The sequence below is a fragment of the Anopheles bellator genome, chromosome 2 (genome assembly GCF_943735745.2).
Source record: "Anopheles bellator chromosome 2, idAnoBellAS_SP24_06.2, whole genome shotgun sequence".
Lineage (NCBI taxonomy): Eukaryota > Metazoa > Arthropoda > Insecta > Diptera > Culicidae > Anopheles > Anopheles bellator.
Genome location: NC_071286.1, coordinates 10408236 through 10429148, shown reverse-complemented (window position 1 = coordinate 10429148; position 20913 = coordinate 10408236). Strand labels below are relative to the sequence as shown.

At 48.3% G+C, this 20913-nt stretch overlaps 9 protein-coding genes across 10 annotated transcripts in view; 3 read left to right on the top strand and 6 right to left on the bottom strand.

Moving 5' to 3' along the window:
- Window positions 1-969, top strand: part of LOC131209019 (phenoloxidase-activating factor 2-like) — a 2097-nt gene extending 1128 nt beyond the window's left edge. For both annotated transcript variants that reach the window (XM_058201985.1, XM_058201984.1), the window contains exon 5: window positions 188-969. In XM_058201985.1, coding sequence (XP_058057968.1) covers window positions 188-921 — 734 coding nt within the window. In that variant the 3' untranslated portion in view covers window positions 922-969. The remainder of the gene's footprint in view (window positions 1-187) is intronic.
- A 447-nt stretch (window positions 970-1416) lies between these two features.
- On the bottom strand, window positions 1417-3712 carry LOC131212543 (sodium-coupled monocarboxylate transporter 1-like). Its single transcript, XM_058206445.1, has 6 exons — window positions 3239-3712; window positions 3116-3181; window positions 2994-3045; window positions 2865-2932; window positions 1998-2783; window positions 1417-1939 (listed from the first exon to the last, which is right to left on the bottom strand). The coding sequence occupies exons 1-6, from the start codon at window positions 3710-3712 to the stop codon at window positions 1475-1477; spliced, it is 1911 nt and encodes a 636-aa protein (XP_058062428.1). The 3' UTR covers window positions 1417-1474.
- A 619-nt stretch (window positions 3713-4331) lies between these two features.
- LOC131212698 (sodium-coupled monocarboxylate transporter 1-like) lies at window positions 4332-6815 on the bottom strand. The gene is made up of 7 exons (XM_058206667.1): window positions 6231-6815; window positions 6091-6156; window positions 5973-6024; window positions 5835-5902; window positions 5613-5767; window positions 4917-5547; window positions 4332-4850 (listed from the first exon to the last, which is right to left on the bottom strand). The coding sequence occupies exons 1-7, from the start codon at window positions 6714-6716 to the stop codon at window positions 4437-4439; spliced, it is 1872 nt and encodes a 623-aa protein (XP_058062650.1). The 5' UTR covers window positions 6717-6815; the 3' UTR covers window positions 4332-4436.
- An 817-nt stretch (window positions 6816-7632) lies between these two features.
- On the bottom strand, window positions 7633-9664 carry LOC131209720 (sodium-coupled monocarboxylate transporter 1-like). Its single transcript, XM_058202848.1, has 5 exons — window positions 9191-9664; window positions 9007-9126; window positions 8790-8944; window positions 8105-8735; window positions 7633-8037 (listed from the first exon to the last, which is right to left on the bottom strand). The coding sequence occupies exons 1-5, from the start codon at window positions 9662-9664 to the stop codon at window positions 7633-7635; spliced, it is 1785 nt and encodes a 594-aa protein (XP_058058831.1).
- Window positions 9665-10561: 897 nt separating this feature from the next.
- LOC131212566 (ubiquitin-conjugating enzyme E2-17 kDa-like) lies at window positions 10562-11244 on the top strand. The gene has a single exon (XM_058206480.1). It carries the CDS (start codon window positions 10606-10608, stop codon window positions 11047-11049), a length of 444 nt encoding a protein of 147 aa, XP_058062463.1. The 5' UTR covers window positions 10562-10605; the 3' UTR covers window positions 11050-11244.
- Window positions 11245-11288: 44 nt separating this feature from the next.
- Window positions 11289-14129, bottom strand: LOC131212538 (DNA repair protein complementing XP-C cells-like). The gene is made up of 3 exons (XM_058206437.1): window positions 12093-14129; window positions 11642-12012; window positions 11289-11578 (listed from the first exon to the last, which is right to left on the bottom strand). Exons 1-3 carry the CDS (start codon window positions 14006-14008, stop codon window positions 11292-11294), a joined length of 2574 nt encoding a protein of 857 aa, XP_058062420.1. The 5' UTR covers window positions 14009-14129; the 3' UTR covers window positions 11289-11291.
- On the bottom strand, window positions 14127-15724 carry LOC131210924 (mitochondrial ribonuclease P catalytic subunit). The gene is made up of 2 exons (XM_058204245.1): window positions 14517-15724; window positions 14127-14456 (listed from the first exon to the last, which is right to left on the bottom strand). The coding sequence occupies exons 1-2, from the start codon at window positions 15713-15715 to the stop codon at window positions 14129-14131; spliced, it is 1527 nt and encodes a 508-aa protein (XP_058060228.1). The 5' UTR covers window positions 15716-15724; the 3' UTR covers window positions 14127-14128.
- A 180-nt stretch (window positions 15725-15904) lies between these two features.
- On the bottom strand, window positions 15905-17308 carry LOC131210927 (polyubiquitin-B-like). Its single transcript, XM_058204250.1, has 2 exons — window positions 17232-17308; window positions 15905-17169 (listed from the first exon to the last, which is right to left on the bottom strand). Exon 2 carries the CDS (start codon window positions 17149-17151, stop codon window positions 16231-16233), a length of 921 nt encoding a protein of 306 aa, XP_058060233.1. The 5' UTR covers window positions 17152-17169; window positions 17232-17308; the 3' UTR covers window positions 15905-16230.
- Window positions 17309-18748: 1440 nt separating this feature from the next.
- The window catches only part of LOC131210923 (polyubiquitin-C), a 2767-nt gene continuing 602 nt past the window's right edge, over window positions 18749-20913 (top strand). The window contains exons 1-2 of the mRNA XM_058204244.1: window positions 18749-19677; window positions 20770-20913. The exon at window positions 20770-20913 is cut by the window's right edge and continues 602 nt beyond it. Coding sequence (XP_058060227.1) covers window positions 18764-19677; window positions 20770-20913 — 1058 coding nt within the window. The 5' untranslated portion in view covers window positions 18749-18763. The remainder of the gene's footprint in view (window positions 19678-20769) is intronic.

Here is a 20913-nt window from a genome sequence, read left to right as displayed (position 1 = left end):
TATGTGAGGTCTTCCCGCTGAAAACTTTAAACCATAAACGTGTGCCAAAAAAGCTAAGCTGGTGCCAAGTGTAAATAGAATGCTTTAATGTGGTCAGCGCGCCACTAGCTTCGGAAACTTTTTTTACGTTGATCAATGAAGCTCGCAAATTCGGTCATTTGAATTACTTGCTCCATCATCTTGGCAGGTGAGTTCCCGTGGATGGCGTTTGTCTACACCGCGCCGAGCGACTTCGAACTGTACCTCTGCGGTGGCGTCCTGATACACTCGAAGGTGGTCATCACGATCGCGCACTGCGTCGAGAACCGGACGAGCAGCGAGCTGCGGGTGCGGCTGGGCGAGTGGGACCTCGAGCACATGGTCGAGATCTACCCACCGCAGGACCGGGCCGTGCTGGCCACCGTCACCCACCCGCAGTTCTACAGCGACCTGCTGCTGAACGACATTGCGATCCTGTTCCTGGACGAGCACGTCGAGTTTACCGAGGTCGTCGGTACGGCCTGCCTGCCACCGCAGAACGCCAACTTCGACTACAAACGGTGCCTCTTTTCGGGCTGGGGTGTCGACGAGCGGGGCCGCAACTCGTCGGTGCTGAAGAAGACGAAGCTACCGATCGTCCCGAACGGCCACTGCCAGCGGATACTGCGCCGCCACATGCAGAGCCGCCAGTTCCGGCTGCACCAAGGGTTCGTCTGCGCCGGCGGCGAACTGGGCAAGGATTCGTGCCGCGGTGACGGGGGGTCGCCGCTCGTTTGCTCCATCCCCCACTCGGAGAACCAGTACTACATCGTGGGCCTGGTGGCGTTCGGGTACGAGTGCGGCACGCAGGGCGTCCCGGGTGTGTACGTGAATGTTCCGCACTACCGCGACTGGATCGATGGAGAAGTGGAAAAGATGTATCATGTTGATATTTTCGTTTAGTGTCGGCCGGGAGGAGTTACAGTCCGCCCCGGTCCGCCCCAGGTGGGGTAGTTAATGTGTCATTCCAACATCCCAAAAACGCCATCGATTTAACTGTAATTTCCATACTCCAACTTTTCGCGCCCTCCTCGAACAACAATTACTGCCATTTAATAAAATAACTCACCAAACCTACGGTACCCCCAGTGCAGACACCAGTGTTCCAACCCAGGCTGTACTTAATGTCGTCCCCGACGTCGGTATTTAATGTCGCCATAAAGTTACTTTTACGATCGCCAAAGCGATCGTAACGTGGCTGTGCTTGCGAATCATTTGAGAGCATGAAAATTTGTTACCCGCACGAGTCGGATCGGGTTTCTCCACGTTGTTCCTTTCGGACGGCAGGCAGGAGACGATTTTTAACACCCAAGGTCCGTCGGTCCGATTTCGGGGGTAGGTTGGCTTCAAAGAAGGTCAGTTAATTAGCTGCGATTATGGTTCTGAATCCGATCCGCAACCGATTGGTAGTAATTTATTTTCTTAATATCCTATCCACCAGCAACGGACTAAGCGATCACCCGTCATTGGGGAGCCTTTGCGGGTCCGAACGCTCGAGCGAAGCTTCCGACAGCTCGCCCTGTTTGCCGCTGTCTGTCATCGGTACGGCCTGGAACTTTGCGGGAAGAGTGCTGCTTTTCTGCATCCTACGAATGCACGGGGCCAGCAGCTTCGGATCGATCGGCTGCTCATTACCGGACCGCAGTTTGGTGAGCAAACTAATGATCGTCCCCGTCAGGCACGTTACGCTGGTGCCGAAGAGCGTAAAGTACATGTAGGACATGTGGTAGAACGACTTTTCCACCTGCTCGAAGCCACTCTCATCGGCCGCACTGGTGGTGATGTTAAAATCATACGGACAGGCCTCGACCGAGATGGGTTTGGTGTCGAAAGTGCGGCTGCCCGAAGCGATTGAGTACTGCGCTTGGAAGCACGTGTACAGCATAACGAGCAGCCCCGTGACCCCACCGTAAAGGGCACCCTGTGGAGAGGATACCGTAATTAGGACGATATTTCTACGAACACGCGCAAGATCTTACCGTTCCGTTTACCCACGGCATCAGGGTGCCCATGACGAACAGACCGAAGAGCGGTGCCCCGGAAGCGGAACTAAGCGTCATCGTGAGCTGCATCACAGTGCCCAGGTGCTCGACCACTATCGAGAGCAGGACTGACAGCAAGCCATATACCAGCACCGATCCGCGCATGATGTAGCTAATCTGCCGCTCGGTCAGGGGCTGTTTGCAGTACGGCTTACAAAAGTCTTCCAGCGTAATGGCCGACAGTGCGTTCAGGGCGGACGAGAGTGAACTGAGGGCGGCACTGAAGATACCGGCCACAAACACGCCCGTCATGCCGCGGTAGGCACCAAACGTTTGCATCACGAACAGCGGCAGCAGCTGATCCTTGGCCTTGGCCAGCTGCGTCGTCAGCGGATCGCAGTGATCGTACGTTGCGTACACCAGCAGTCCGATGAGGAAAAAGATAACGTTCACCACGATCCAGCCCACCACGAACCCTCTCAGTGCTTTGCGTGCGTCGGCCAGCGTCGGGAGGGCCAGAAACCGTTGGATCATGTCCTGGCTGGAGGATACGCCGTAGCAGAACCACACCGGCGCTCCGATCAGAACGATCCAGATCGAGTGGCGTAGCGTGGGGTCCGGATCCCAGTTTGGCGTCTCGAGCCGCTCGCCGGCCAGATTTCGCTTCAGCACCTCCATCGGACCGCCGACATCGTAGGTACCTTTGATTAGCACCGCCAACAGTGCCAGCAAAGTGATCGCTGACTGTATCACGTCCGTCCAGACTACGGCCTTTAAGCCTCCCTGTGGGGAAACAGAAAACCGGCACGGTTCCAAATTGCTACAATTTACAATGGTTGATGGATGAATGGTGCGTGCACTCACTATGCTCGTGTAGAACACACAAATCATGCACACGATTGGTGTAACGACGTGGACGCTGAGGCCGGTCACTGCAGTTGAAAATAAAGACCAATCATTAGACAGGTCGCTAGTATCTTGGGAAGACCGTACCTTGATTGAAGGCTAACGCGGGCACGTAAATGACGATGGGCATCCACAGTAGCTGCGTTTTGGGAAGAAACGGACGACCGGTTCATCATTGCCAGCATCGAGGGTGAGCCAAGTATACTTACGCAAGCCACGGTGTAGAGGATCGACCCAAAAAGCCTCATCCGCTGGTCGAATCGTCGTTGAAGATACTACGAAAGAAACGTCTCACTTTACGGTCAGCTAGTTGCCGGGGCAGTTTCACCCACCTCATAGGCCGATGTAATCTGCAACTCGTGGAACACCGGCAGAAACACGTGATGCATCGCAAAGCCCATGATTATCACGGCGAACACAATATAGCAGTACTGCGTGCCGTAGACGTAAATTTCCGTCGACGTGCCCAACAGCGAAATGCCGGAAATCCAGCTCGCGACCAGCGATACCGCCACCGGATAGATCGGCATCTTTCTGCCCCCGACCAGGTAGTCCAGGGCTTCCGAGTCTCGTCGGGCGGCTTTTTGGCGGCGCTGGTGCTTCCGGTGATCGCGGTATCCGAACAGAATGCCGATCACGATGCAGATCAGCAGCATCAGCGCGAACACCAGATAGTCGGGCCATTCGAACCGCTGCAGCGATCGGTGAATGGATTCGATGGTCTGCTGGCCAGATCCTGCGTTCCCGTTCGCGACGGTTGCGTCGTAATAGGCCGGCTCGGTGTACTCCTCGTCCGTGGGCTTCATAGTTGAACCGTGGTCAGACTGGTTGACCATGCGCACGGTGCCACCCTTGCCATGCTCGGGATCACCTCGGCTGTGCCGTTTATCTTGACCAACTCTACAGTGCCGGATCCCTTGGTCAACACCGATAAGAGTAAATTACAACGCCCCGGGGCCCTTGCGGGTCGAATGCAGCATCATATATTTGGGTTTTGTGTGTTTCTCTCTGCCTCTATCGCTCCCGCTCCACTCGAAGGCTCCAAAAAAATAAACCTCCACCGCCGTTCACTACATAGAGTCTCCATGGGCATGCAGTGAGTAGAGGTCCGAAGATCTGCCACGGGAATTATCACCAGATAAGTGATATGTTACCAGCTTACATGGCTGGGTCTTTTTTCCCCCCCGGATGAAAGTCACAAAATCTATGTCCATAGAAACTAATCGTTGGAGTTCCGTCGGTACAATGCAGGCCGTAAATCAGTGACGCGTGCTGATCTCATTGTGCCACAAGCGGACGAGAGCTGCTGTAAATTATGTCGCTGCTGCTTTTGTGGGTCAGACGAAGTTTAATCACACGCAGCGAACGTGGTGGAGCTAACAGTCCGCAGTCCGAAAAGTGGTACAGCAATCAACGATAGGCTTTTTACTTTTATTCACACATTTCGCTTCACCGCGGCTACCTCTAGCGTTATACTAATTGATCAATTTTGTACAGCCCTGCCGATACAATGCCGGCAAACACACCCCTCTACAGCTGGATGTCCTTCGTTTCAAACTCGTGCAGTACTTCGGTCATATGGTTAGCCTTCTCGTCAACGTTGGGCCTGTAGAATCGACGCAGGAACGGGGCCAACAGCAAAGGATCGATGTGATCCGTCTTGGAGCGAGGCAGCACAAAGGAGCACAGGTAACCGACGACGGTGGGCACTAGCGAACCGATCATGCAGTAGTACAGGAACGAAACGTGGTGGATCGACTTCTCGCCGGGCACGGCAGCGTCCACGTAGAGGGACCCATTTTTCGGCGTAAACTCATACTGACAGCCCGAAACGGTTACCGGTTTTTCGATAAACACAATCTCCTTCAGCGCGATGGAGATCTGTGACCGAATGACTATGTAGGACATCAGTGCCAACCCTGCCACCGAGCCTACGATGGCACACTGCAAAGCGAATAAACGGCGGCTGTAAGCCAGCAGACTCTACCAAGACCACCCCTGCATACTTACGCTGCCATTGATCCTTGGGAAGAAAAAACCCATCAGGAACAGCCCGAACAGCGGCCCTATCGTAACGGGGCCCAAGCTCATCGACAACTGCAACACAGCGCCCATCTTTTCCACCACGATCACCATCATGACGGCCAGCGTACCGAACGCCAGCACGGCGAATCGCATAATGTAACGGGTCTGCGTTTCCGTCAGCGGTTTCGAGACGAACGGCTTGCAAAAGTCCTCCAGCACGATGGCGGACAGCGAGTTGAGGGCGGTCGATAGCGAGCTGAGTGCGGCACTGAAGATTCCCGCCACAAACAGTCCGGCCAGGCCCGGATAATCTCCGAGAACCTCCATCACTAGCAGTGGGACTAGCTGATCCTTTGCCTTCGCCAAACCCGTCGACAGGGGGTCACAGTCGTGGTACATGGCAAAAATCAGCAGCCCATTGTAGCAACACATGGCCAACAGGGTGACCGTTCCGAGGAGAAACAGTACCAGTGCCTTCCGGGCGGCGCCCAGCGTCGGCAGTGACAGGTATCGCTGCATCATATTCTGGTTGATCGAGTTTGTGGACGTCCAGAAGAAGGTACCACCGATCAGCAGGGTCCAGAAGGTGTTCCGTTCCGTTGGGTCCAGATCGAAGCTATCGAACGGGCAAATTAAAGGCATTAGAGAGAATCTAACGCAGCTTAGTTAGCACTGTAGTACTTTGGTGGCTCAAATCTTTCTCCGGCCAAATTTCGCTCGATAACCACGCTGAGACCTCCGACGTCCGCGGTGCCTTTCACGATCACGATGATCATCGCTCCTACCATGACGCCGGTTTGAATAACGTCGGTCCAGACAACAGCTTTCAGTCCTCCCTGCGAGTACAAGCTTTTAGTGAGCGCTCCGTGCCGGACATCACGAGTTTTTTTATCACGAGCTTACCAAACTGGTGTAGAAAATGCACACCAAACAAACGATGGGCGTAATGATGTGGATGTTGACACCTGACACTAAAATTCACATGAGTTGAAAAACATGCAATGAAAAACCCGAACGACGTGGTGCAGTTACCGTACTAACCCTGATTGAAGGCGAGCGCTGGAACGTAGATCACTATTGGTAACCAGAGAATCTGCCACGAGAAATGGTCACGAGATTATTTGAAACCCCCGTTGTCTCCTGTGAAAATCATACATACACTGGCCAAAGTGAACAGAATCGATCCGAGCAGTCGCATCCGCTTGTCAAATCTCATTTGCAGGTACTGAGGCCACGGACATGAAAAGAGGAAGAATCGTCACACAAAGTTTGTTGCACAGCACGCGACCGTCAACGAACCTCGTAGGCGGAAGTAATCTGCAGATCGTGGAACACGGGCAGGAAAATGTAGTTCATTGCCACCGCCATCACTGCCACGGCGGAAATGATGTAACAGTACTGCACACCGTAGACGTAGATTTCCGTCGATGTGCCCAGCAGCGAGATGCCAGAGATCCAGCTTGCGATTAGGGACACGGCCACCGGTATGATTTTCATTTTCCGCCCCCCGACCAGATAGTCCAGCGCTTCCGAACCCCTTCTGGCATGCTTTTGTCGCTTGTGTTTCTGGTGGTCCTTGTAGCCGAAGAAAACTCCAATCACCATGCACACTAGCAGCATCAACACGAACACCACATAGTCTGGCCAGTTGAACCGTTGCAACGATCGGCTAATGTCGTCGACACTTGGTCCCGGTTTGTGTGGCACTTCAGTACTGTAGCGGTCACTGGCCCCGGCGTAAGCAGTAGCGTCCAGCGCGATATCTCCAGCAGTGGTCGAGGCCATTTTTAGTCAAACGAAATCAACACCAACTAGACAGCCAGTTGCTGATCGAGTACTCTACTATTTGGACACACTTCTGCACCGCTTAAGGTGATCTACAGAATGACGCCCATTTGACGCGCTCCGCCGATGGTTAAGCGGCTCTTATATTGTTTCACGTCTGCCGACAGTAAATTATCCCCGATAAAAAGCCAGATTGAACAAGCGCCAGGTGAGCTGCGACAGATTGGTCAGATTTTTCCAGACACCATCAGACCCACGGTGGCACGGATGATAACGGCCATTATCGCACCATCATCATCATCATCGCACGATGACGTAGCTGCGGGAGAAAGAATGTCCACACACCGGACAAGTTGGAATGGCCATAGTGTTCCGTGTACAGCGTCGCGTCGTGGTCAGGATCCGGAGTGGCCAGTGATTTACGATTTATTTAACGACCCACAACACGACGCCAACTTTTATCGTTGCCACCAGACCAGATGAAACTCGTCCCAGGTGACCACTCTACCAAACTTACCATACCGAATTCTTCGATTCGTTTCAAAAGTGCTTGTGTTTATCGAAAACTTTCCCCATCCAACCTGTACCGAAATGACGCAGAGGGCACCACCACCCAGCAGACCACGAAGTGCATTCGAAACCGAAATCCAACTGACGCGTTCGCACACAATGGACCGGTTCATCGCCGCGACTTCCTCAAACGACGATAAGGAATGTCTACATTATGCATAAGTAATCCCATCAAGTCTGTTGAGTGTCGGTTCAAGAACGCAGCTCCTGCAACTGCCATGTGATAAGAATGGACACTCTTGACATTTGATCACCCCACGATTAGCTTCCAATCTCTGCTTGGATAATGTGTGGCTCGCCCGGTGGCCGCAGCTCAAGAGATGAAGACACGCACTTTACATCAACCCTACAGCTGAGTGTCTTCTTTATTTGACTTGTGAATCGCCACAGTTGGGCAGGTTTGCGGAAAATACAGCTTTCTAACGAACGGTGCCAACAGCATTGGGTCGAGCTTGTTCGATTGCTGACGCCGAAGAATGGTCGCCGAGAGCGAACCTAGCATCAGTGTTACCGATGCCCCGATGAAGGTGTAAAATAGAAATGAAACATGATGCAGCGATTTACTCGCGGTGTGTCCTGTGGACGGAACGGTCACGTTGTACGCCGGCGGAAGATTGAAGTCATACTCGCATCCTTCTATCGAGACGGGCTTCGTGGGGAACACTATCTCTTTGGCTGCGATTGCGACCTGTGCCCGGATCACAATGTAAGCCATGGTTAGCAGTCCGCTTACTGCTCCTCCGAGTGCACTCTGGCAGGAAAAGAAGAAACTTTCCTCAGATACCAGACCGCGGTATTAGTAATGCTTCCAAACTTACCAGTGAGTCAACCCAAGGAAGTAACATGCCCATCAGGAACAATCCAAGCAGAGGGCCCAACGAAATCGGTATGAGGCTCATGGAGAGCTGCAACACAGTGCCGAGATGCTCCACTACTAGCACCAGAGCAACGGCCACTATTCCGAAAACCAGCACCGTTCCGCGCATGATGTAGCGAGTGCACCGTTCGCTCAACTGCTTGCGTGAGTAAGGCTTTACAAAATCCTCCAGCACGATGGCCGAAAGTGAGTTTAGACCGGTGGATAGAGAGCTAAGAGATGCACTGAATATTCCGGAAATAAATAGACCCGGGAGGCCCGGATAGCTACCGAGCACTTTCATCAGCAGCACCGGCAATAGCTGATCTTTCGCTTTCGCCAGTCCCGTCGTCAGTGGATCGCAGTCGTAGAACGTGGCGTAGATCAGTAGCCCATTGTAGAAGCACGTCATCAGAAGCATAATGATGCCTACCGTGAAACAGAGCAGGGCTTTCTGGGCATCCCGGAAGCTCGGCAGTGCCAGATAACGTTGTATCATCATCTGATGAATGGCGTTCTTACTGATCCAAAAGCATCCCCCGCCGATAAAGATCGCCCATATTGTGTGCCGTTGTGTAGGATCGACGCTGAAACTGAACAGTGAATGGTTAGCAAAGGACCTCGATGTGACCCTGATGCAGACATACTTCGGTGGTTCGATTCTTCCACTGGCCATATTCCGCTCGATCACGACCCCTAAACCCCCGATGTCGGCTGTTCCTTTAACTACGATCAGTACGAGCGCACCGATCATAATGAACATTTGGATAACATCCGTCCAGACTACCGCCTTAATGCCTCCCTGTTAAAGAAACTAGATCGTATAACAGTTTCTGCGAAGGGACAGGGCTTACGATCACTTACCACCAGCGTGTAGAAGATACAAACCATGCAGACACTCGTCGAAACTATGTGCACATTCACTCCGGACACTTGATTGAACGCCAAAGCCGGAACGTAAATCACTATCGGCAGGTGAAGAATCTGGAGAATATGTACCGTTGGTTCAAAATTCAGTAGCCGGAAGTAACCGCCGAACCAGTCTCACCGTCGCCAGTGTGAACAATCCAGAGCCCAGTAATCTTAACCGTCTGTCGAAACGTAGCTGCAGGTACCCGTAAGCGGAAGTGATCTCCAATCCTTGATAAACGGGCAGGAATATGTAATTCATGCTGAACGCCATCGCAATAATGGCTGTGAAAATGTAGCAGAACTGCGTACCGTAAAGGTACGTTTCGGTCGACGCGCCCATGACTGCGATGCCCGAAATGAAACTAGCGATCAGAGACATCGCCACGGGAAAGATCTGCATCTTTCGACCACCGACCAGGTAGTTTAACGCCTCCGACCCGCGGCGTACACTCCGCTTGCGGGCGCGATGGTTCTGCCAATCTTTCCAGCCGAAAAATAGGCCAATCACCACACATACCAGAAGACTGCAGATAAAAACGATATAGTCTACCAGGCCAAAGCGCTGTAAGGATTCGCTCACTTCGGCAACTGTTAACCGTGGGTAGTCCATGGTTCTGCTCAGAGCCCCACTAAGTAACTGATCGCCCTGATAACCCACCAGTATCCAGCCAGTTGGCCGCTTGCCGTGGCGTGCCAGCTTATTTGGTTTTGCAATCATGACAATCGGAAGACCCGCTGTCAAGATAGGATGGTTTTAATCCTCCCTACTTATCGCTGGGGTGATTCCACTATTCCTGTCCTAAGCAAACTGAGCCATGAAAATGGCACGGGGATGCATAGGTGATCGGGCAGGAACGATCCAGTAACGGGCGGAACAATTGTTTCTCCAAATTCACGATAACACTAGTAATGGTTAGTAATTGACTCTTGCAGGGATTTGCAAAAGTTTCAAGCCATCTACCCAGCGGATGCGCCACCGTTGGGATTCATTAACGGTGAACCATGGAAAGACATGGAAACTTGTTTTTTATGGAAGGCTGAAACACACTGGTCCAAGCAGGCATTGGAAACGGGCACAACGAAAGCTTGCAAGAGTTTCCGATAAATCTCCGTAAACCAGCAGAAGACTTTAGAATAAGCGAAAATTCCAAAAATTGTTAGTAGTACTTTCAACGACTCTGTGAATGCAACGACGACCAATTCATCTTTTCCGTTGTGCTCATTGTTAGCAGACAGGTAATACATCTTAGCACCGTTTTAGCATCGTTAACATCAAATTTTAGGTATCTGTGCATGGTATCTGAGGCAACCTAGAATTTTGTCAAATTTATTTAGATCGTTTAAAAACAGCCATTTCAAATTCAATCCTTGCAGTTGGGGCCATAAATCCGCCGTGTGGCATTCTGGCATTCAGGTTGTGGCAACCAAGGCGGGAAAAGGCAAACATCACAGTAGCCTCGCACAGCTAGTAATAGTCAATCAGTACGAAGCGGTGAGTAACAAGTGCTTCGCTACCCGTCGCGGTTTTTAATCGTTATAAAAAGCACCAAAATGGCATTAAAAAGAATAACCAAAGAACTTGTAGACTTGGGTAGAGATCCTCCAGCACAGTGTTCGGCCGGTCCCGTTGGTGAGGACCTATTTCAATGGCAGGCAACGATTATGGGTCCGACGGAAAGTCCGTACCAAGGCGGTGTTTTTTTTTTGACCATACACTTCCCAACGGATTACCCCTTTAAACCACCCAAGGTGGCGTTCACTACGCGGATTTACCATCCCAACGTCAACAGTAATGGATCGATTTGCCTCGACATTCTACGTTCGCAATGGTCGCCGGCGCTAACAATCTCGAAAGTGTTGCTGTCGATCTGTTCCCTGCTGTGCGACCCAAATCCAGACGACCCACTGGTGCCCGAGATCGCCCGAATGTACAAAACGGATGCAGCAAAATACAACGAGTTGGCTCGCGAATGGACACGAAAGTATGCGATGTGATGCGCCCTAACCTCCAATCACTGTCAGCAGCAGCAACCGTGGCATACGGAAAACAACAGCAGCAACTTCGAAAGAAAACTTCTCATAAAATACAGTGGCTCCGGGCGGAATAGTCGCAGGCCCTTCAACACCGTTTTGGCCAATCCTATCGTTTTCATCTAACGTTCAGCGACAGCGCTAGTGAAATAAAACTGTATGCACATCAATAGAGTAACAATTGGGTGTTTCTTTCTGCAACTCTTTCACATTCCATCAAAGTTGTATTTATTTTTGAGTCTTTTTCGCACCCACAAACCTTTAACTAGCTTCACCCAATTACTTAGCACGCGCTGCTGTTTCTTTTCTTGTTTTTTGTGGTCCGCCTCTACCTGATGCTGTTCCCACGCCTCCAGCAAACGATCTTTGTGTTCTTCGCAAATGACAATACCATCAAAGACGGGATGATTTCCTCCCGCGTGGATTCCGAAACCGACCACCGCAACGGCATAATCGATACGCAGCTTTCGACAAATATATGACAGGCCGTATTCTGCAATATTATAACAAAACTCATTTAAATACATCGTTCTCATTGCTCGTGGCAAGCGCTTACGTTTCAGATGAACTGTTCCTTTGGGCAGCATGCAATCCTTAAAAATTTCGATGTTCCCGTACGCATTGCGAGGCACGATACCGTCGACCGGCTCCGGAGGCACGAAGTCCTCCGTTTGCCAGTAGCCAAACAGTTCGAGCAAAGCCTGAACACGACGCAGCTTGGATGTTACAATTTTATACGGCTGTTCGTGAAGCCTGATTACTTTCGCGTGCCTTAACCACACTTCGCGCGAGTGCAAAGTCTGCACGCACTCGCGAGCGTAAATTGGTTCACCGTTAATGAATCCCAACGGTGGCGCATCCGGTGGGTAGATGGCTTGGAACTTTTGCAAATCCCTCTTCAGGCAGTAGGAAGGATGGTTCTTAAAACTTCAGGAAAACGAACAATGAAATAGCATTAAAGTTTAGTCTGTAACGTTCTCGTAAAAATCATTCTGATGAGTACTTACTGTCCGATAGTTTTTGGCATTGGGGCACGAAATTTCAATTGACGAAACTCGTGTTGCTCCAATAGAAGCGCTTCATCCAGCATCGGAGGTCTGTAACGGGTGAGAGCTTTCTTCAACCATTTCTCATCAACCCGTTGCCGCTTGGATTGCGCTTCGTTTCGCCACGAGTAGCGCTGCGACACATCAACGATCGTTTCATCCCGTTCCCAGGCGAACACGTAAGATGGTGGATCCAAGATTCGGTCAATCACCTGTTCCATACAATCGATCCCTTCCAGGAGCCCCTCGATTACTGTCCATCGTTTTTCTTGCTCCAAGAAACACTCTATCCAGGTATTCAGTTCGGGCAGACGCGGTTTAGAAATCTTGCTTTTTCCTTGCTCATCCTTAGCTGCTTTTCGTTGCATCAATCGTGATAACTTAGAAGTTCCGTTGTTGGCCACTGTTCGACCTTTTCCTGAATTGATTTTGTGGAGCTGAACTGAGGGAGTTTTCTTTCTAAAAAACTTTGATGATACAATTTTTTCGACCTCAATGCCCCCCTGTGGCTGCTTATTTGAGTCCGTTACTTCGAATTTCGATGTATCTTTCAGCCTCCAAAGGCGAGGTTTACAATCCAAACGACCCTTTTTGATGGGCGATTCGCTATCGTTCAAGTCATCATCGGCACCATCAATCTGGGGCAACTGAAATATTTTTTGGATTTCTGGCTTGCGCTTCAGTATTTCCGTTGTAGTTAAAGGCACGTTCCCATACCGACCAAGGGCCGCTGGTGCGGTCCTTGTGCTACGCACGTGCTTCGTTGCCTTCTGAGCAGGTGGTTGCTTGGGTACAACGTCCAGACAAAGAACTAACCTCGCTCGGACTGTAAGAAACCGTAACAAGGTGAGCAGGATGTAGTTTAGCATGGTTCTACCGGATGCCTCCCGAGAGCGAAGCTGTTTTCCGATTCCTTGTTTGATTTTAACACCCCGTTTTCGTTTCGGAGCTTGGCTACAAAGTTTGACATTTCTCCGAAAGTGGTCAACTACCGCTTCTACAAATTGCTGATCGATTCTCTCGATCGCCGGTGGTGCGCTGTTTTGAATCAATTCGTAAAGTTCCTGATCGTGCTCGACAACACACGAGTTTAGTATTTGGTTGACCTGTATTCCATGGCTTAAAAGCAGTAAAAGGTGTACTTTATGTTGCTCCAAGTATTGTGCTTTACGTTTTTCCTGCTCTAATCTCCTTAAGCTCTGTGCTACGTCCAGTATCCGCCCTTGTTTGTGTTGTGTGTTTGTGACGAAAATTTCAATACTACTTTTATTCTCCTCCTGATGTACATCGCTGTCCTCCACCGTTTCCCAGTTCCGATCAGCTTCATCAGGTGCAAAGCAATTCGTTATTCCTTCGATTTGTGTGAGCATTGTCGTAACATCAAACTCATCACAAAATGTGTTTTGCGGCAGAGCACATTGCGATCCCGTCAAAGCCCTGTCCCGAGCATCATTGACGGCATTGATTCGTCGATCGAACTCGGTGAGCTGTGAAAATATCTGGTACATCTTTTCGTTCTCCCCATCAGAGGTAGCGGCTGCGCCATGTGCAAAGCTGTCCACCAGGTTAGACTCAACGCTTTCAATCGAAGACTCTGTTGCATGGGGGCAAATCACTGGCTTGCTTTGAAATGTTTGACTAAAAAAGGCACCATTCAAGTCCAGTTTCTCAGGATCCACAAGATGATCGTCAACGCTACTAGCATCGGAATCACTGTCACAATCTGGCTCGCCGGGTCGAAACACTTTTGCTTCACCAACACTTTTGGAATTCGATGCATTACAACCTTTGACCGATTCGTATTTGGTTGCGATGCACGGCTGGTCTCTAGCTTTTACCAGCAATCGTTTCAATCTGCCTCTTGGCAAAGGATTCATTTTAATCCTGATTTGGGGCAACAGCAACACCGCTTTTTGGTTTGTTTACTTCGCAGAACTACACATGTCAAATTATAAACGTCAGTGTTCAGTTCCTCTCTTTCAGCTTTCCGCTGGTCTTTATTTATCCACTCTCAGGCAGAGCCAGCTGTTTTGTTTCTCTACTTTGGGAATTCGGTGTCCACTTTCGATCAACGGTATGTGCCACCGCCCGCTAGTGGATTTATGAGCAAACAACTCGTATTGGAACGGGGGTTTTATCATCACCCTTCCGTCCGGCAGAATAGAGAGCAATGAATACTGATGCTCTTGCTGCCACCGTTTAAATACAGCACCAAGATTGTCACCCAACATAAACGAATGTTTGCGCATTAGATCGCGAGAGAAAAAGTCGGTTTTTGGTCCACTCTCTAGGGCAGCATACAGCAGGAACGGATCATCCTGAGACCTATGGGAAAAGATTGTTAAAAGATTTCAACCTGGAATAGCGCACATCGCCATCACTTACAGGTCTTCCGTTAGAAAGAGAAAACTATTCTCTCGGATGTACTTCATGTCCTTCGACCTCCATTTATCCATATGCTGCCTCCCGATCACCAGAACTCTTTTCTTCTGATGCACGTAATGTCGAACGACTGCTGCTATTTGTTTGGCATAGAGGGCAGGATTTTTATGATTTCCCGAAGAGAACGCTACGTTCAGACCGTCGATCACTACGTCGTAAGGAAGCGTTTTTCGAAGAAACTTCTGAAAACGATTAAGTTCCTCCGGTGTGGTGCGATTAAATATCTCGGTTTTGATGAGCACAGCGGCTAAGAACTTTTCCCTCAACTGCTGAAATGAGTCCTCTGAAACGACGATACTAGAAAGTGTATCCTTGCAGTGGGAACACTTGCCGTGATCAGACACACGAGTTTCGCTCGCACTGATTCCAGAATCCCGGGGCAGCGATAGCAGTTCTTTGCCGATTCGCTTCGAAAGAAACACCGAGTTATCGTTTGTAAATTGCAACAATCGTTCTAGCTTTCCGGCAAAGGACTGCCCGTTGGCGTGGCTTGTCGATAACCAGGCCAGGAAAGTTTCATCATATGGAATCCTCCTTTTCTGACACATTTCCTGCAGCATCACCCAACCGATTGATTCGTCTCCGGAAACAAATGCCTTTGTTGCGATGAAGTTGTACGTCGAGCTATCCGGGATGCCACTAATCTTGATCATTTCCAGCAACTCTAAGCAGTGCTTCCAGTGTTTCGTCAGTGTCAGCGCATTTATCGCGTGTTCGCAGGTATTTGCGTCCAAATCGGCGTTCTGCTCGCGTAACTCACAGTACAATCTCCAAATATCATCCTCGTCCTGTTGGAGCAAGTCCCTCTCTGTCAGCCGGTAGAGTCGAAGTAATTTTCCTACTATAGCCAGATTCAACTCTAGCCCTTGCTTTTTTAGGTAACCGATGTAGGACTGCCCGACTCGTAGATTAGGGCACAGTCCTAGTACCGTACTGTCTACATTCGTGCTGGTGAAACGTCGCTCATTCAAAATGTTTGACCTAATGGTGCTCCATTCGTCATCGGTTAACGATGCGCTTTTCTCAAGTTTAGCTTTTACCGAATCGACCACAGATATTGCAGGCTTCAGATGTGAACTTTTCTGATATACACCAGCATAAAAACGCAAACTTTCGGCGAAAAATATCCTTCGAAAATACATGGCACCGGAGAACATTTTGTAAACAGTTGGCCGCTTCACCCGTTGACAGTTCAATTGGCAACTGATGTTGCTATAAATTTTGTCATGCCATAATCTGAACCCAATGAATCTACTGTTTAGGTTCATGAAGAGCGAAAGAAATGAACTCGATTGCATACCTCCTTCCAAGGATAACAACCTTTTCTCAACTCAAGGATCAAAATTAAAATTTTATTTTGAAATTCAAATTGATTAAAAAAACAAACACAATTTAATTCTGCATCTTGGTGTTTTCAAACAGCCAGAGTTGAAGTTTATTACATTCTACTGGCTTTTGATTAAGTCTAGTCAGACTTTTTAGATTACGTACAGTCAATTCCATTTACAATGATCGGGCAGTAGAGATTCCTGGGTTGGCATTTACAGTTATCACTAAAGCCAGCCTTCTTAATTATTGGCAGCTTGAGTTTGAGGACATCTCATCTGTGTATAAGGCAAGAACAGTTGGCAGCAATATGAATCATTTTTTCAACTAATTATTGTTCTCCTCCCTTCAGTCGCAAAACGAGGTGAACGGTAGAGCCCTTTATGATGCTGTACTCCTGCAGTTGACGGCCATCCTCTAACTGTTTGCCGGCAAAGATCATCCGCTGCTGGTTCGGTGGAATTTCCTCACGTTCATCGATCTGCTTCTTAACACTTTCGACCGTTGCCTCAGGTTCAGTGTCCACGGCAATGGTCTTGCCAGTCAGCATCTTCACAAAAATCTGCATGCCACCCTTCAGACGCAGCACCAAGTGAATCGTAGAAGCTTTGATGATGCTGTATTCCTGTAGCTGGCGTCCATCTTCCAACTGTTTGCCGGCAAAGATCATCCGCTGCTGGTTCGGTGGGATTTCCTCACGTTCATCGATCTGTTTCTTAACACTTTCGACCGTTGCCTCAGGTTCAGTGTCCACGGCAATGGTCTTGCCAGTCAACATCTTCACGAAAATCTGCATGCCACCCTTTAGACGCAGCACCAAGTGGATCGTAGATCCTTTGATGATGCTGTATTCCTGTAGCTGGCGTCCATCTTCCAACTGTTTACCGGCAAAGATCATCCGCTGCTGGTTCGGTGGGATTTCCTCACGTTCATCGATCTGTTTCTTAACACTTTCGACCGTTGCCTCAGGTTCAGTGTCCACGGCAATGGTCTTGCCAGTCAACATCTTCACGAAAATCTGCATGCCACCCTTTAGACGCAGCACCAAATGGATCGTAGATCCTTTGATGATGCTGTATTCCTGTAGCTGGCGTCCATCTTCCAACTGTTTGCCGGCAAAGATCATCCGCTGCTGGTTCGGTGGGATTTCCTCACGTTCATCGATCTGTTTCTTAACACTTTCGACCGTTGCCTCAGGTTCAGTGTCCACGGCAATGGTCTTGCCAGTCAGCATCTTTACGAAGATCTGCATGATTGTTATCTTTGGTGACTGTAAACGAGAGAGGCAGCAAAAATTAAACTACCATCACACTAACTTTCACCCTGAGGTACCTTTTAAGTCTATCAGGAGCACAGAGTGCGTTGAATAATGTTACCACTTCTGAAGGACGTTGCTTGTATGATCTGATCTCGCGACTGATCGAAGGTTTTATAGCGTCCAACATTATCTATGACATAATTACTAGTCGATTGATACAGTGCCAAGTGAAAACCGACAAACAACCCTTACATTGACATTGACTCGGCTTACTCGAAGATGGTACCGTTTCAGATACGAGGGCCAATGTCCGTTTAACAACACGATCGATTCGAAGAAGTAACTATTGTAGCTAAAGCATTCGTTCCAGTAAAACTGAATTATTTGATCTGATTGTCTGAATATTCTTATTACTGCACGGTAATTTGCTTTAGTATTGTTTACCTATTGCTAATTCAAAGGTAATTGCTGTTGTCGGTGCCTTGTTTTCGATTATTAGTGCTTAGTAAGAGCTAAATAAATAGTAGAAAAAATTGACAACAAAGACCTTCCAATTTTGGAACATCTTAAGACTTTGAAACAAGATATGCGCTAAACCAATAAAGTAAAATATCAATTGAACTGCAATACAAAGGTTTGTACAAAAACCGCGATTTAGAGGGTCCCAGTCTGTTATTCATATTCAGTAAATTCATATTCTCAATATGTCATATTGATTTAGATTTCTATCCTTCTCTTATGTAATGGCCAAACCCGCCAAAACAGATCATCGCAAAACTGTTTCGGTAATACGTGGCAGTAAACATCAAACAACGCGGAAATCAATTGCTCGCTAAACAACATCATCCATTGCGCTGCCAACGTGCGTCGTGTAGTGATAGTAAGTGCGAAAGTCAAATCGGTTAATGTGCGAAAGTGCGTTAATCGGCAGTATCCTTAATCGGTAATGGCGAACTATAAAAGACGATCATGCCTACATCGGTTAGCTCAGTTCAGCATAGTGCCAATTCAAATAAAGATCCCATTACACATAGGCAATCTCTAATATTGAGCAGGTAAAAGCCCGCTTTTACCTATCGCAACTCATTCTTTGTACAGTAAGAGAGTAAGTGAAAGTTGCTTGCAAAGCTTCTTCGACGCCGAAAACACAAATCGTAAGTATTTTCGTGTGTTATTAGCTTTCTTGTTAGGACCGAGAACGACGCGAAAGATACATTCAATACACGTACGCGTTTTCATCACATGCAGACGAGACGAGATCTTCTAAGTAAATAACCAGTCACATGGTGAGTGCAACGAATCCTTTGCCGCTACTTACGCGCCATGACCTTCTCCGTAGACAACGAACTTTTATTTTTAACCACATTTCTTTCGCTTGTGACGTATTACGCCCGTACGGAGGAACGAGAAATAGCGGCAGTAGTAAAAATAGTCGAACAAAGACTCAGCGTTGCCGGAAGTGAAAGCACCAAGCCGTTACTAATGCCAACACCATTTAAATCGGATCGTTGTTTCAATCAATCGATAATATAATGATATTAGAGTTAAATAGTTTTCTAACGCACACCACGTGGTTTAATTTTCAATACAGCTTTCACAAATAGTCATGCAAATCTTCGTCAAAACTTTAACTGGGAAAACAATCACCCTCGATGTTGTACCTTCGGAGACGGTGTTGGACATTAAGGGAAAAATTGAACAGCGCGAGGGTATCGATCCAGAACAACAACGTATTATATTTGCTGGAAAGCAGCTGGAGGATGGGCGCATCATATCGGACTACAATATTCAGCACGGATCGACGATGCATTTGGTGCTCCGGTTAAAAGGTGGCATGCAGATCTTCGTGAGGATGCTGACGGGAAAAACCATCGCAATCGACACGGAACCGGAAGCGACGGTCGAAAGCGTTAAGAAGCAGATCGATGAACGTGAGGAAATCCCACCGAACCAGCAGCGGATGATCTTTGCCGGCAAACAGTTGGAAGATGGACGCCAGCTACAGGAATACAGCATCATCAAAGGATCTACGATCCACTTGGTGCTACGTCTAAAGGGTGGCATGCAGATTTTTGTGAAGATGTTGACTGGCAAGACCATTGCCGTGGACACTGAACCTGAGGCAACGGTCGAAAGTGTTAAGAAGCAGATCGATGAACGTGAGGAAATCCCACCGAACCAACAGCGCATGATCTTTGCCGGCAAACAGTTGGAGGATGGCCGTCAACTGCAAGAGTACAGCATCATCAAAGCTTCTACGATTCACTTGGTCCTTCGGCTGAAAGGTGGTATGCAGATTTTTGTTAAAATGTTAACCGGCAAAACGATGGCAGTCGATACGGAACCGGAAGCGACGGTGGAAAGTGTGAAAAAGCAGATCGATGAGCGCGAGGAAATTCCCCCGAATCAACAACGGATGATCTTTGCCGGTAAACAGTTAGAGGATGGCCGTCAACTGCAGGAGTACAGCATCATAAAGGGCTCCACCATTCACCTTGTTTTACGGCTGAAAGGGGGCCGGCAAAACAACAGTTGTTGGTGAAATTATATATCAGTCCCTTATTACTAAAGAAAGTGAGCAAAAGGGGCAGTTTGAGTGAATTTGCTCATTCCCACAGCAGACGACACGCACACTATCCCAAGCATATGCTATAAAAGTGGGCTATTCTCGGTGCGAGCGTAAAGTTCATTTCTGCAGTTCGTCAAGAGTGCTGGTTAATTCGTGTGCGAAATAAAAGACTTTTGTGGTTCTAGAAAAGTGCAAAAATATCTGTATTACGCACAATTGTAAAGTAAATTTGGGTGAAAGAAGTTTCTTCGTGCTTTATTGCTATTCGAAAGGTTTGTTGCCCACATTTTTGCTACCAAATTAGTGCGAGTTAGATTCAGTGTGGCAAAGAAAATTTTCATTTTCAAGATGGCGCCTTTGTGTCGCATTGGCTTTGTGAAAAAAGACGAAAGGAATCGATACAGAAGTTATTTTCAAGCGTAATTTTTGCATCAGCGAACTCATTTAATTTTACTTTCGGAAAAGGGTGTAAACCGAGCGCATTACACACAATTCAACATAAAAATTATTTCATTCGGTTGCATCAGCTTTTCGCCATGAAAAGCTATTCGTTAATGGCCTTCAGATGACTCATTGGTTTTTCTAAGTTTCGTTACCTGGTTAAACTCACCATGAAAATGTACAAATGATGTTTGTACTATTACAACAGGCTTCGAAAATGAATGTTTGCTAGATTATTCCGAAATATATTTTAAACAAAATGAGATTCATGACTTCTGCGAGTATGCGTGGCAACCGCGATCTAGAATGTTCCGTGCAACGTTTTAGGCCTTTCCGTGCGAAATGATGGCGTTGATTATGCGACTTTCGCCGTAATACAACTAGGCAAAAATCAACCAATTGTATGTTCTCTAACATTCGAATTACGTGGCTTCATTGCGACACGTAAGCTTCGATTCATGATGCAACCTACTAACAGGGGTCTAATTGGATTAAAAAGTAGCTGTATGCTAAATGAGCATAATCTTCGTCTGTTACGTACAATGATTATTAGAAATTGTGTTCAATAATACATTTTGTATTTGTTTTGCATTTGTTTGCAGCATTAAAATGCAGATTTTCGTCAAGACCCTGACCGGAAAAACCATCACCCTTGAGGTTGAGCCTTCCGATACGATTGAGAACGTGAAGGCCAAGATTCAGGATAAGGAAGGAATCCCTCCAGATCAGCAGCGTCTCATCTTCGC

Coding starts and splice junctions, on each gene's coding strand:
- LOC131209720 (XM_058202848.1), bottom strand. CDS start 9,664: ATGGACTACCCACGGTTAACAGTTGCCGAAGTGAGCGAATCCTTACAG. Junction 8,945..9,006: donor GTATCTTCTACACGCTGGTG/GTAAGTGATCGT, acceptor TTTCTTTAACAG/GGAGGCATTAAGGCGGTAGT. Junction 8,736..8,789: donor GGAAGAATCGAACCACCGAA/GTATGTCTGCAT, acceptor TTCACTGTTCAG/TTTCAGCGTCGATCCTACAC.
- LOC131212566 (XM_058206480.1), top strand. CDS start 10,606: ATGGCATTAAAAAGAATAACCAAAGAACTTGTAGACTTGGGTAGAGAT.
- LOC131210924 (XM_058204245.1), bottom strand. CDS start 15,715: ATGTATTTTCGAAGGATATTTTTCGCCGAAAGTTTGCGTTTTTATGCT. Junction 14,457..14,516: donor CTCTTTCTAACGGAAGACCT/GTAAGTGATGGC, acceptor CTTTTCCCATAG/GTCTCAGGATGATCCGTTCC.
- LOC131212538 (XM_058206437.1), bottom strand. CDS start 14,008: ATGAATCCTTTGCCAAGAGGCAGATTGAAACGATTGCTGGTAAAAGCT. Junction 12,013..12,092: donor ATGCCAAAAACTATCGGACA/GTAAGTACTCAT, acceptor GTTTTCCTGAAG/TTTTAAGAACCATCCTTCCT. Junction 11,579..11,641: donor AGGAACAGTTCATCTGAAAC/GTAAGCGCTTGC, acceptor ATAATATTGCAG/AATACGGCCTGTCATATATT.
- LOC131212543 (XM_058206445.1), bottom strand. CDS start 3,712: ATGAAGCCCACGGACGAGGAGTACACCGAGCCGGCCTATTACGACGCA. Junction 2,933..2,993: donor CGCGTTAGCCTTCAATCAAG/GTACGGTCTTCC, acceptor TTTCAACTGCAG/TGACCGGCCTCAGCGTCCAC. Junction 2,784..2,864: donor GTGTGTTCTACACGAGCATA/GTGAGTGCACGC, acceptor GTTTCCCCACAG/GGAGGCTTAAAGGCCGTAGT.
- LOC131210927 (XM_058204250.1), bottom strand. CDS start 17,151: ATGCAGATCTTCGTAAAGATGCTGACTGGCAAGACCATTGCCGTGGAC.
- LOC131212698 (XM_058206667.1), bottom strand. CDS start 6,716: ATGGCCTCGACCACTGCTGGAGATATCGCGCTGGACGCTACTGCTTAC. Junction 5,903..5,972: donor AGCGCTCGCCTTCAATCAGG/GTTAGTACGGTA, acceptor TGTGAATTTTAG/TGTCAGGTGTCAACATCCAC. Junction 5,548..5,612: donor GAAAGATTTGAGCCACCAAA/GTACTACAGTGC, acceptor CCCGTTCGATAG/CTTCGATCTGGACCCAACGG.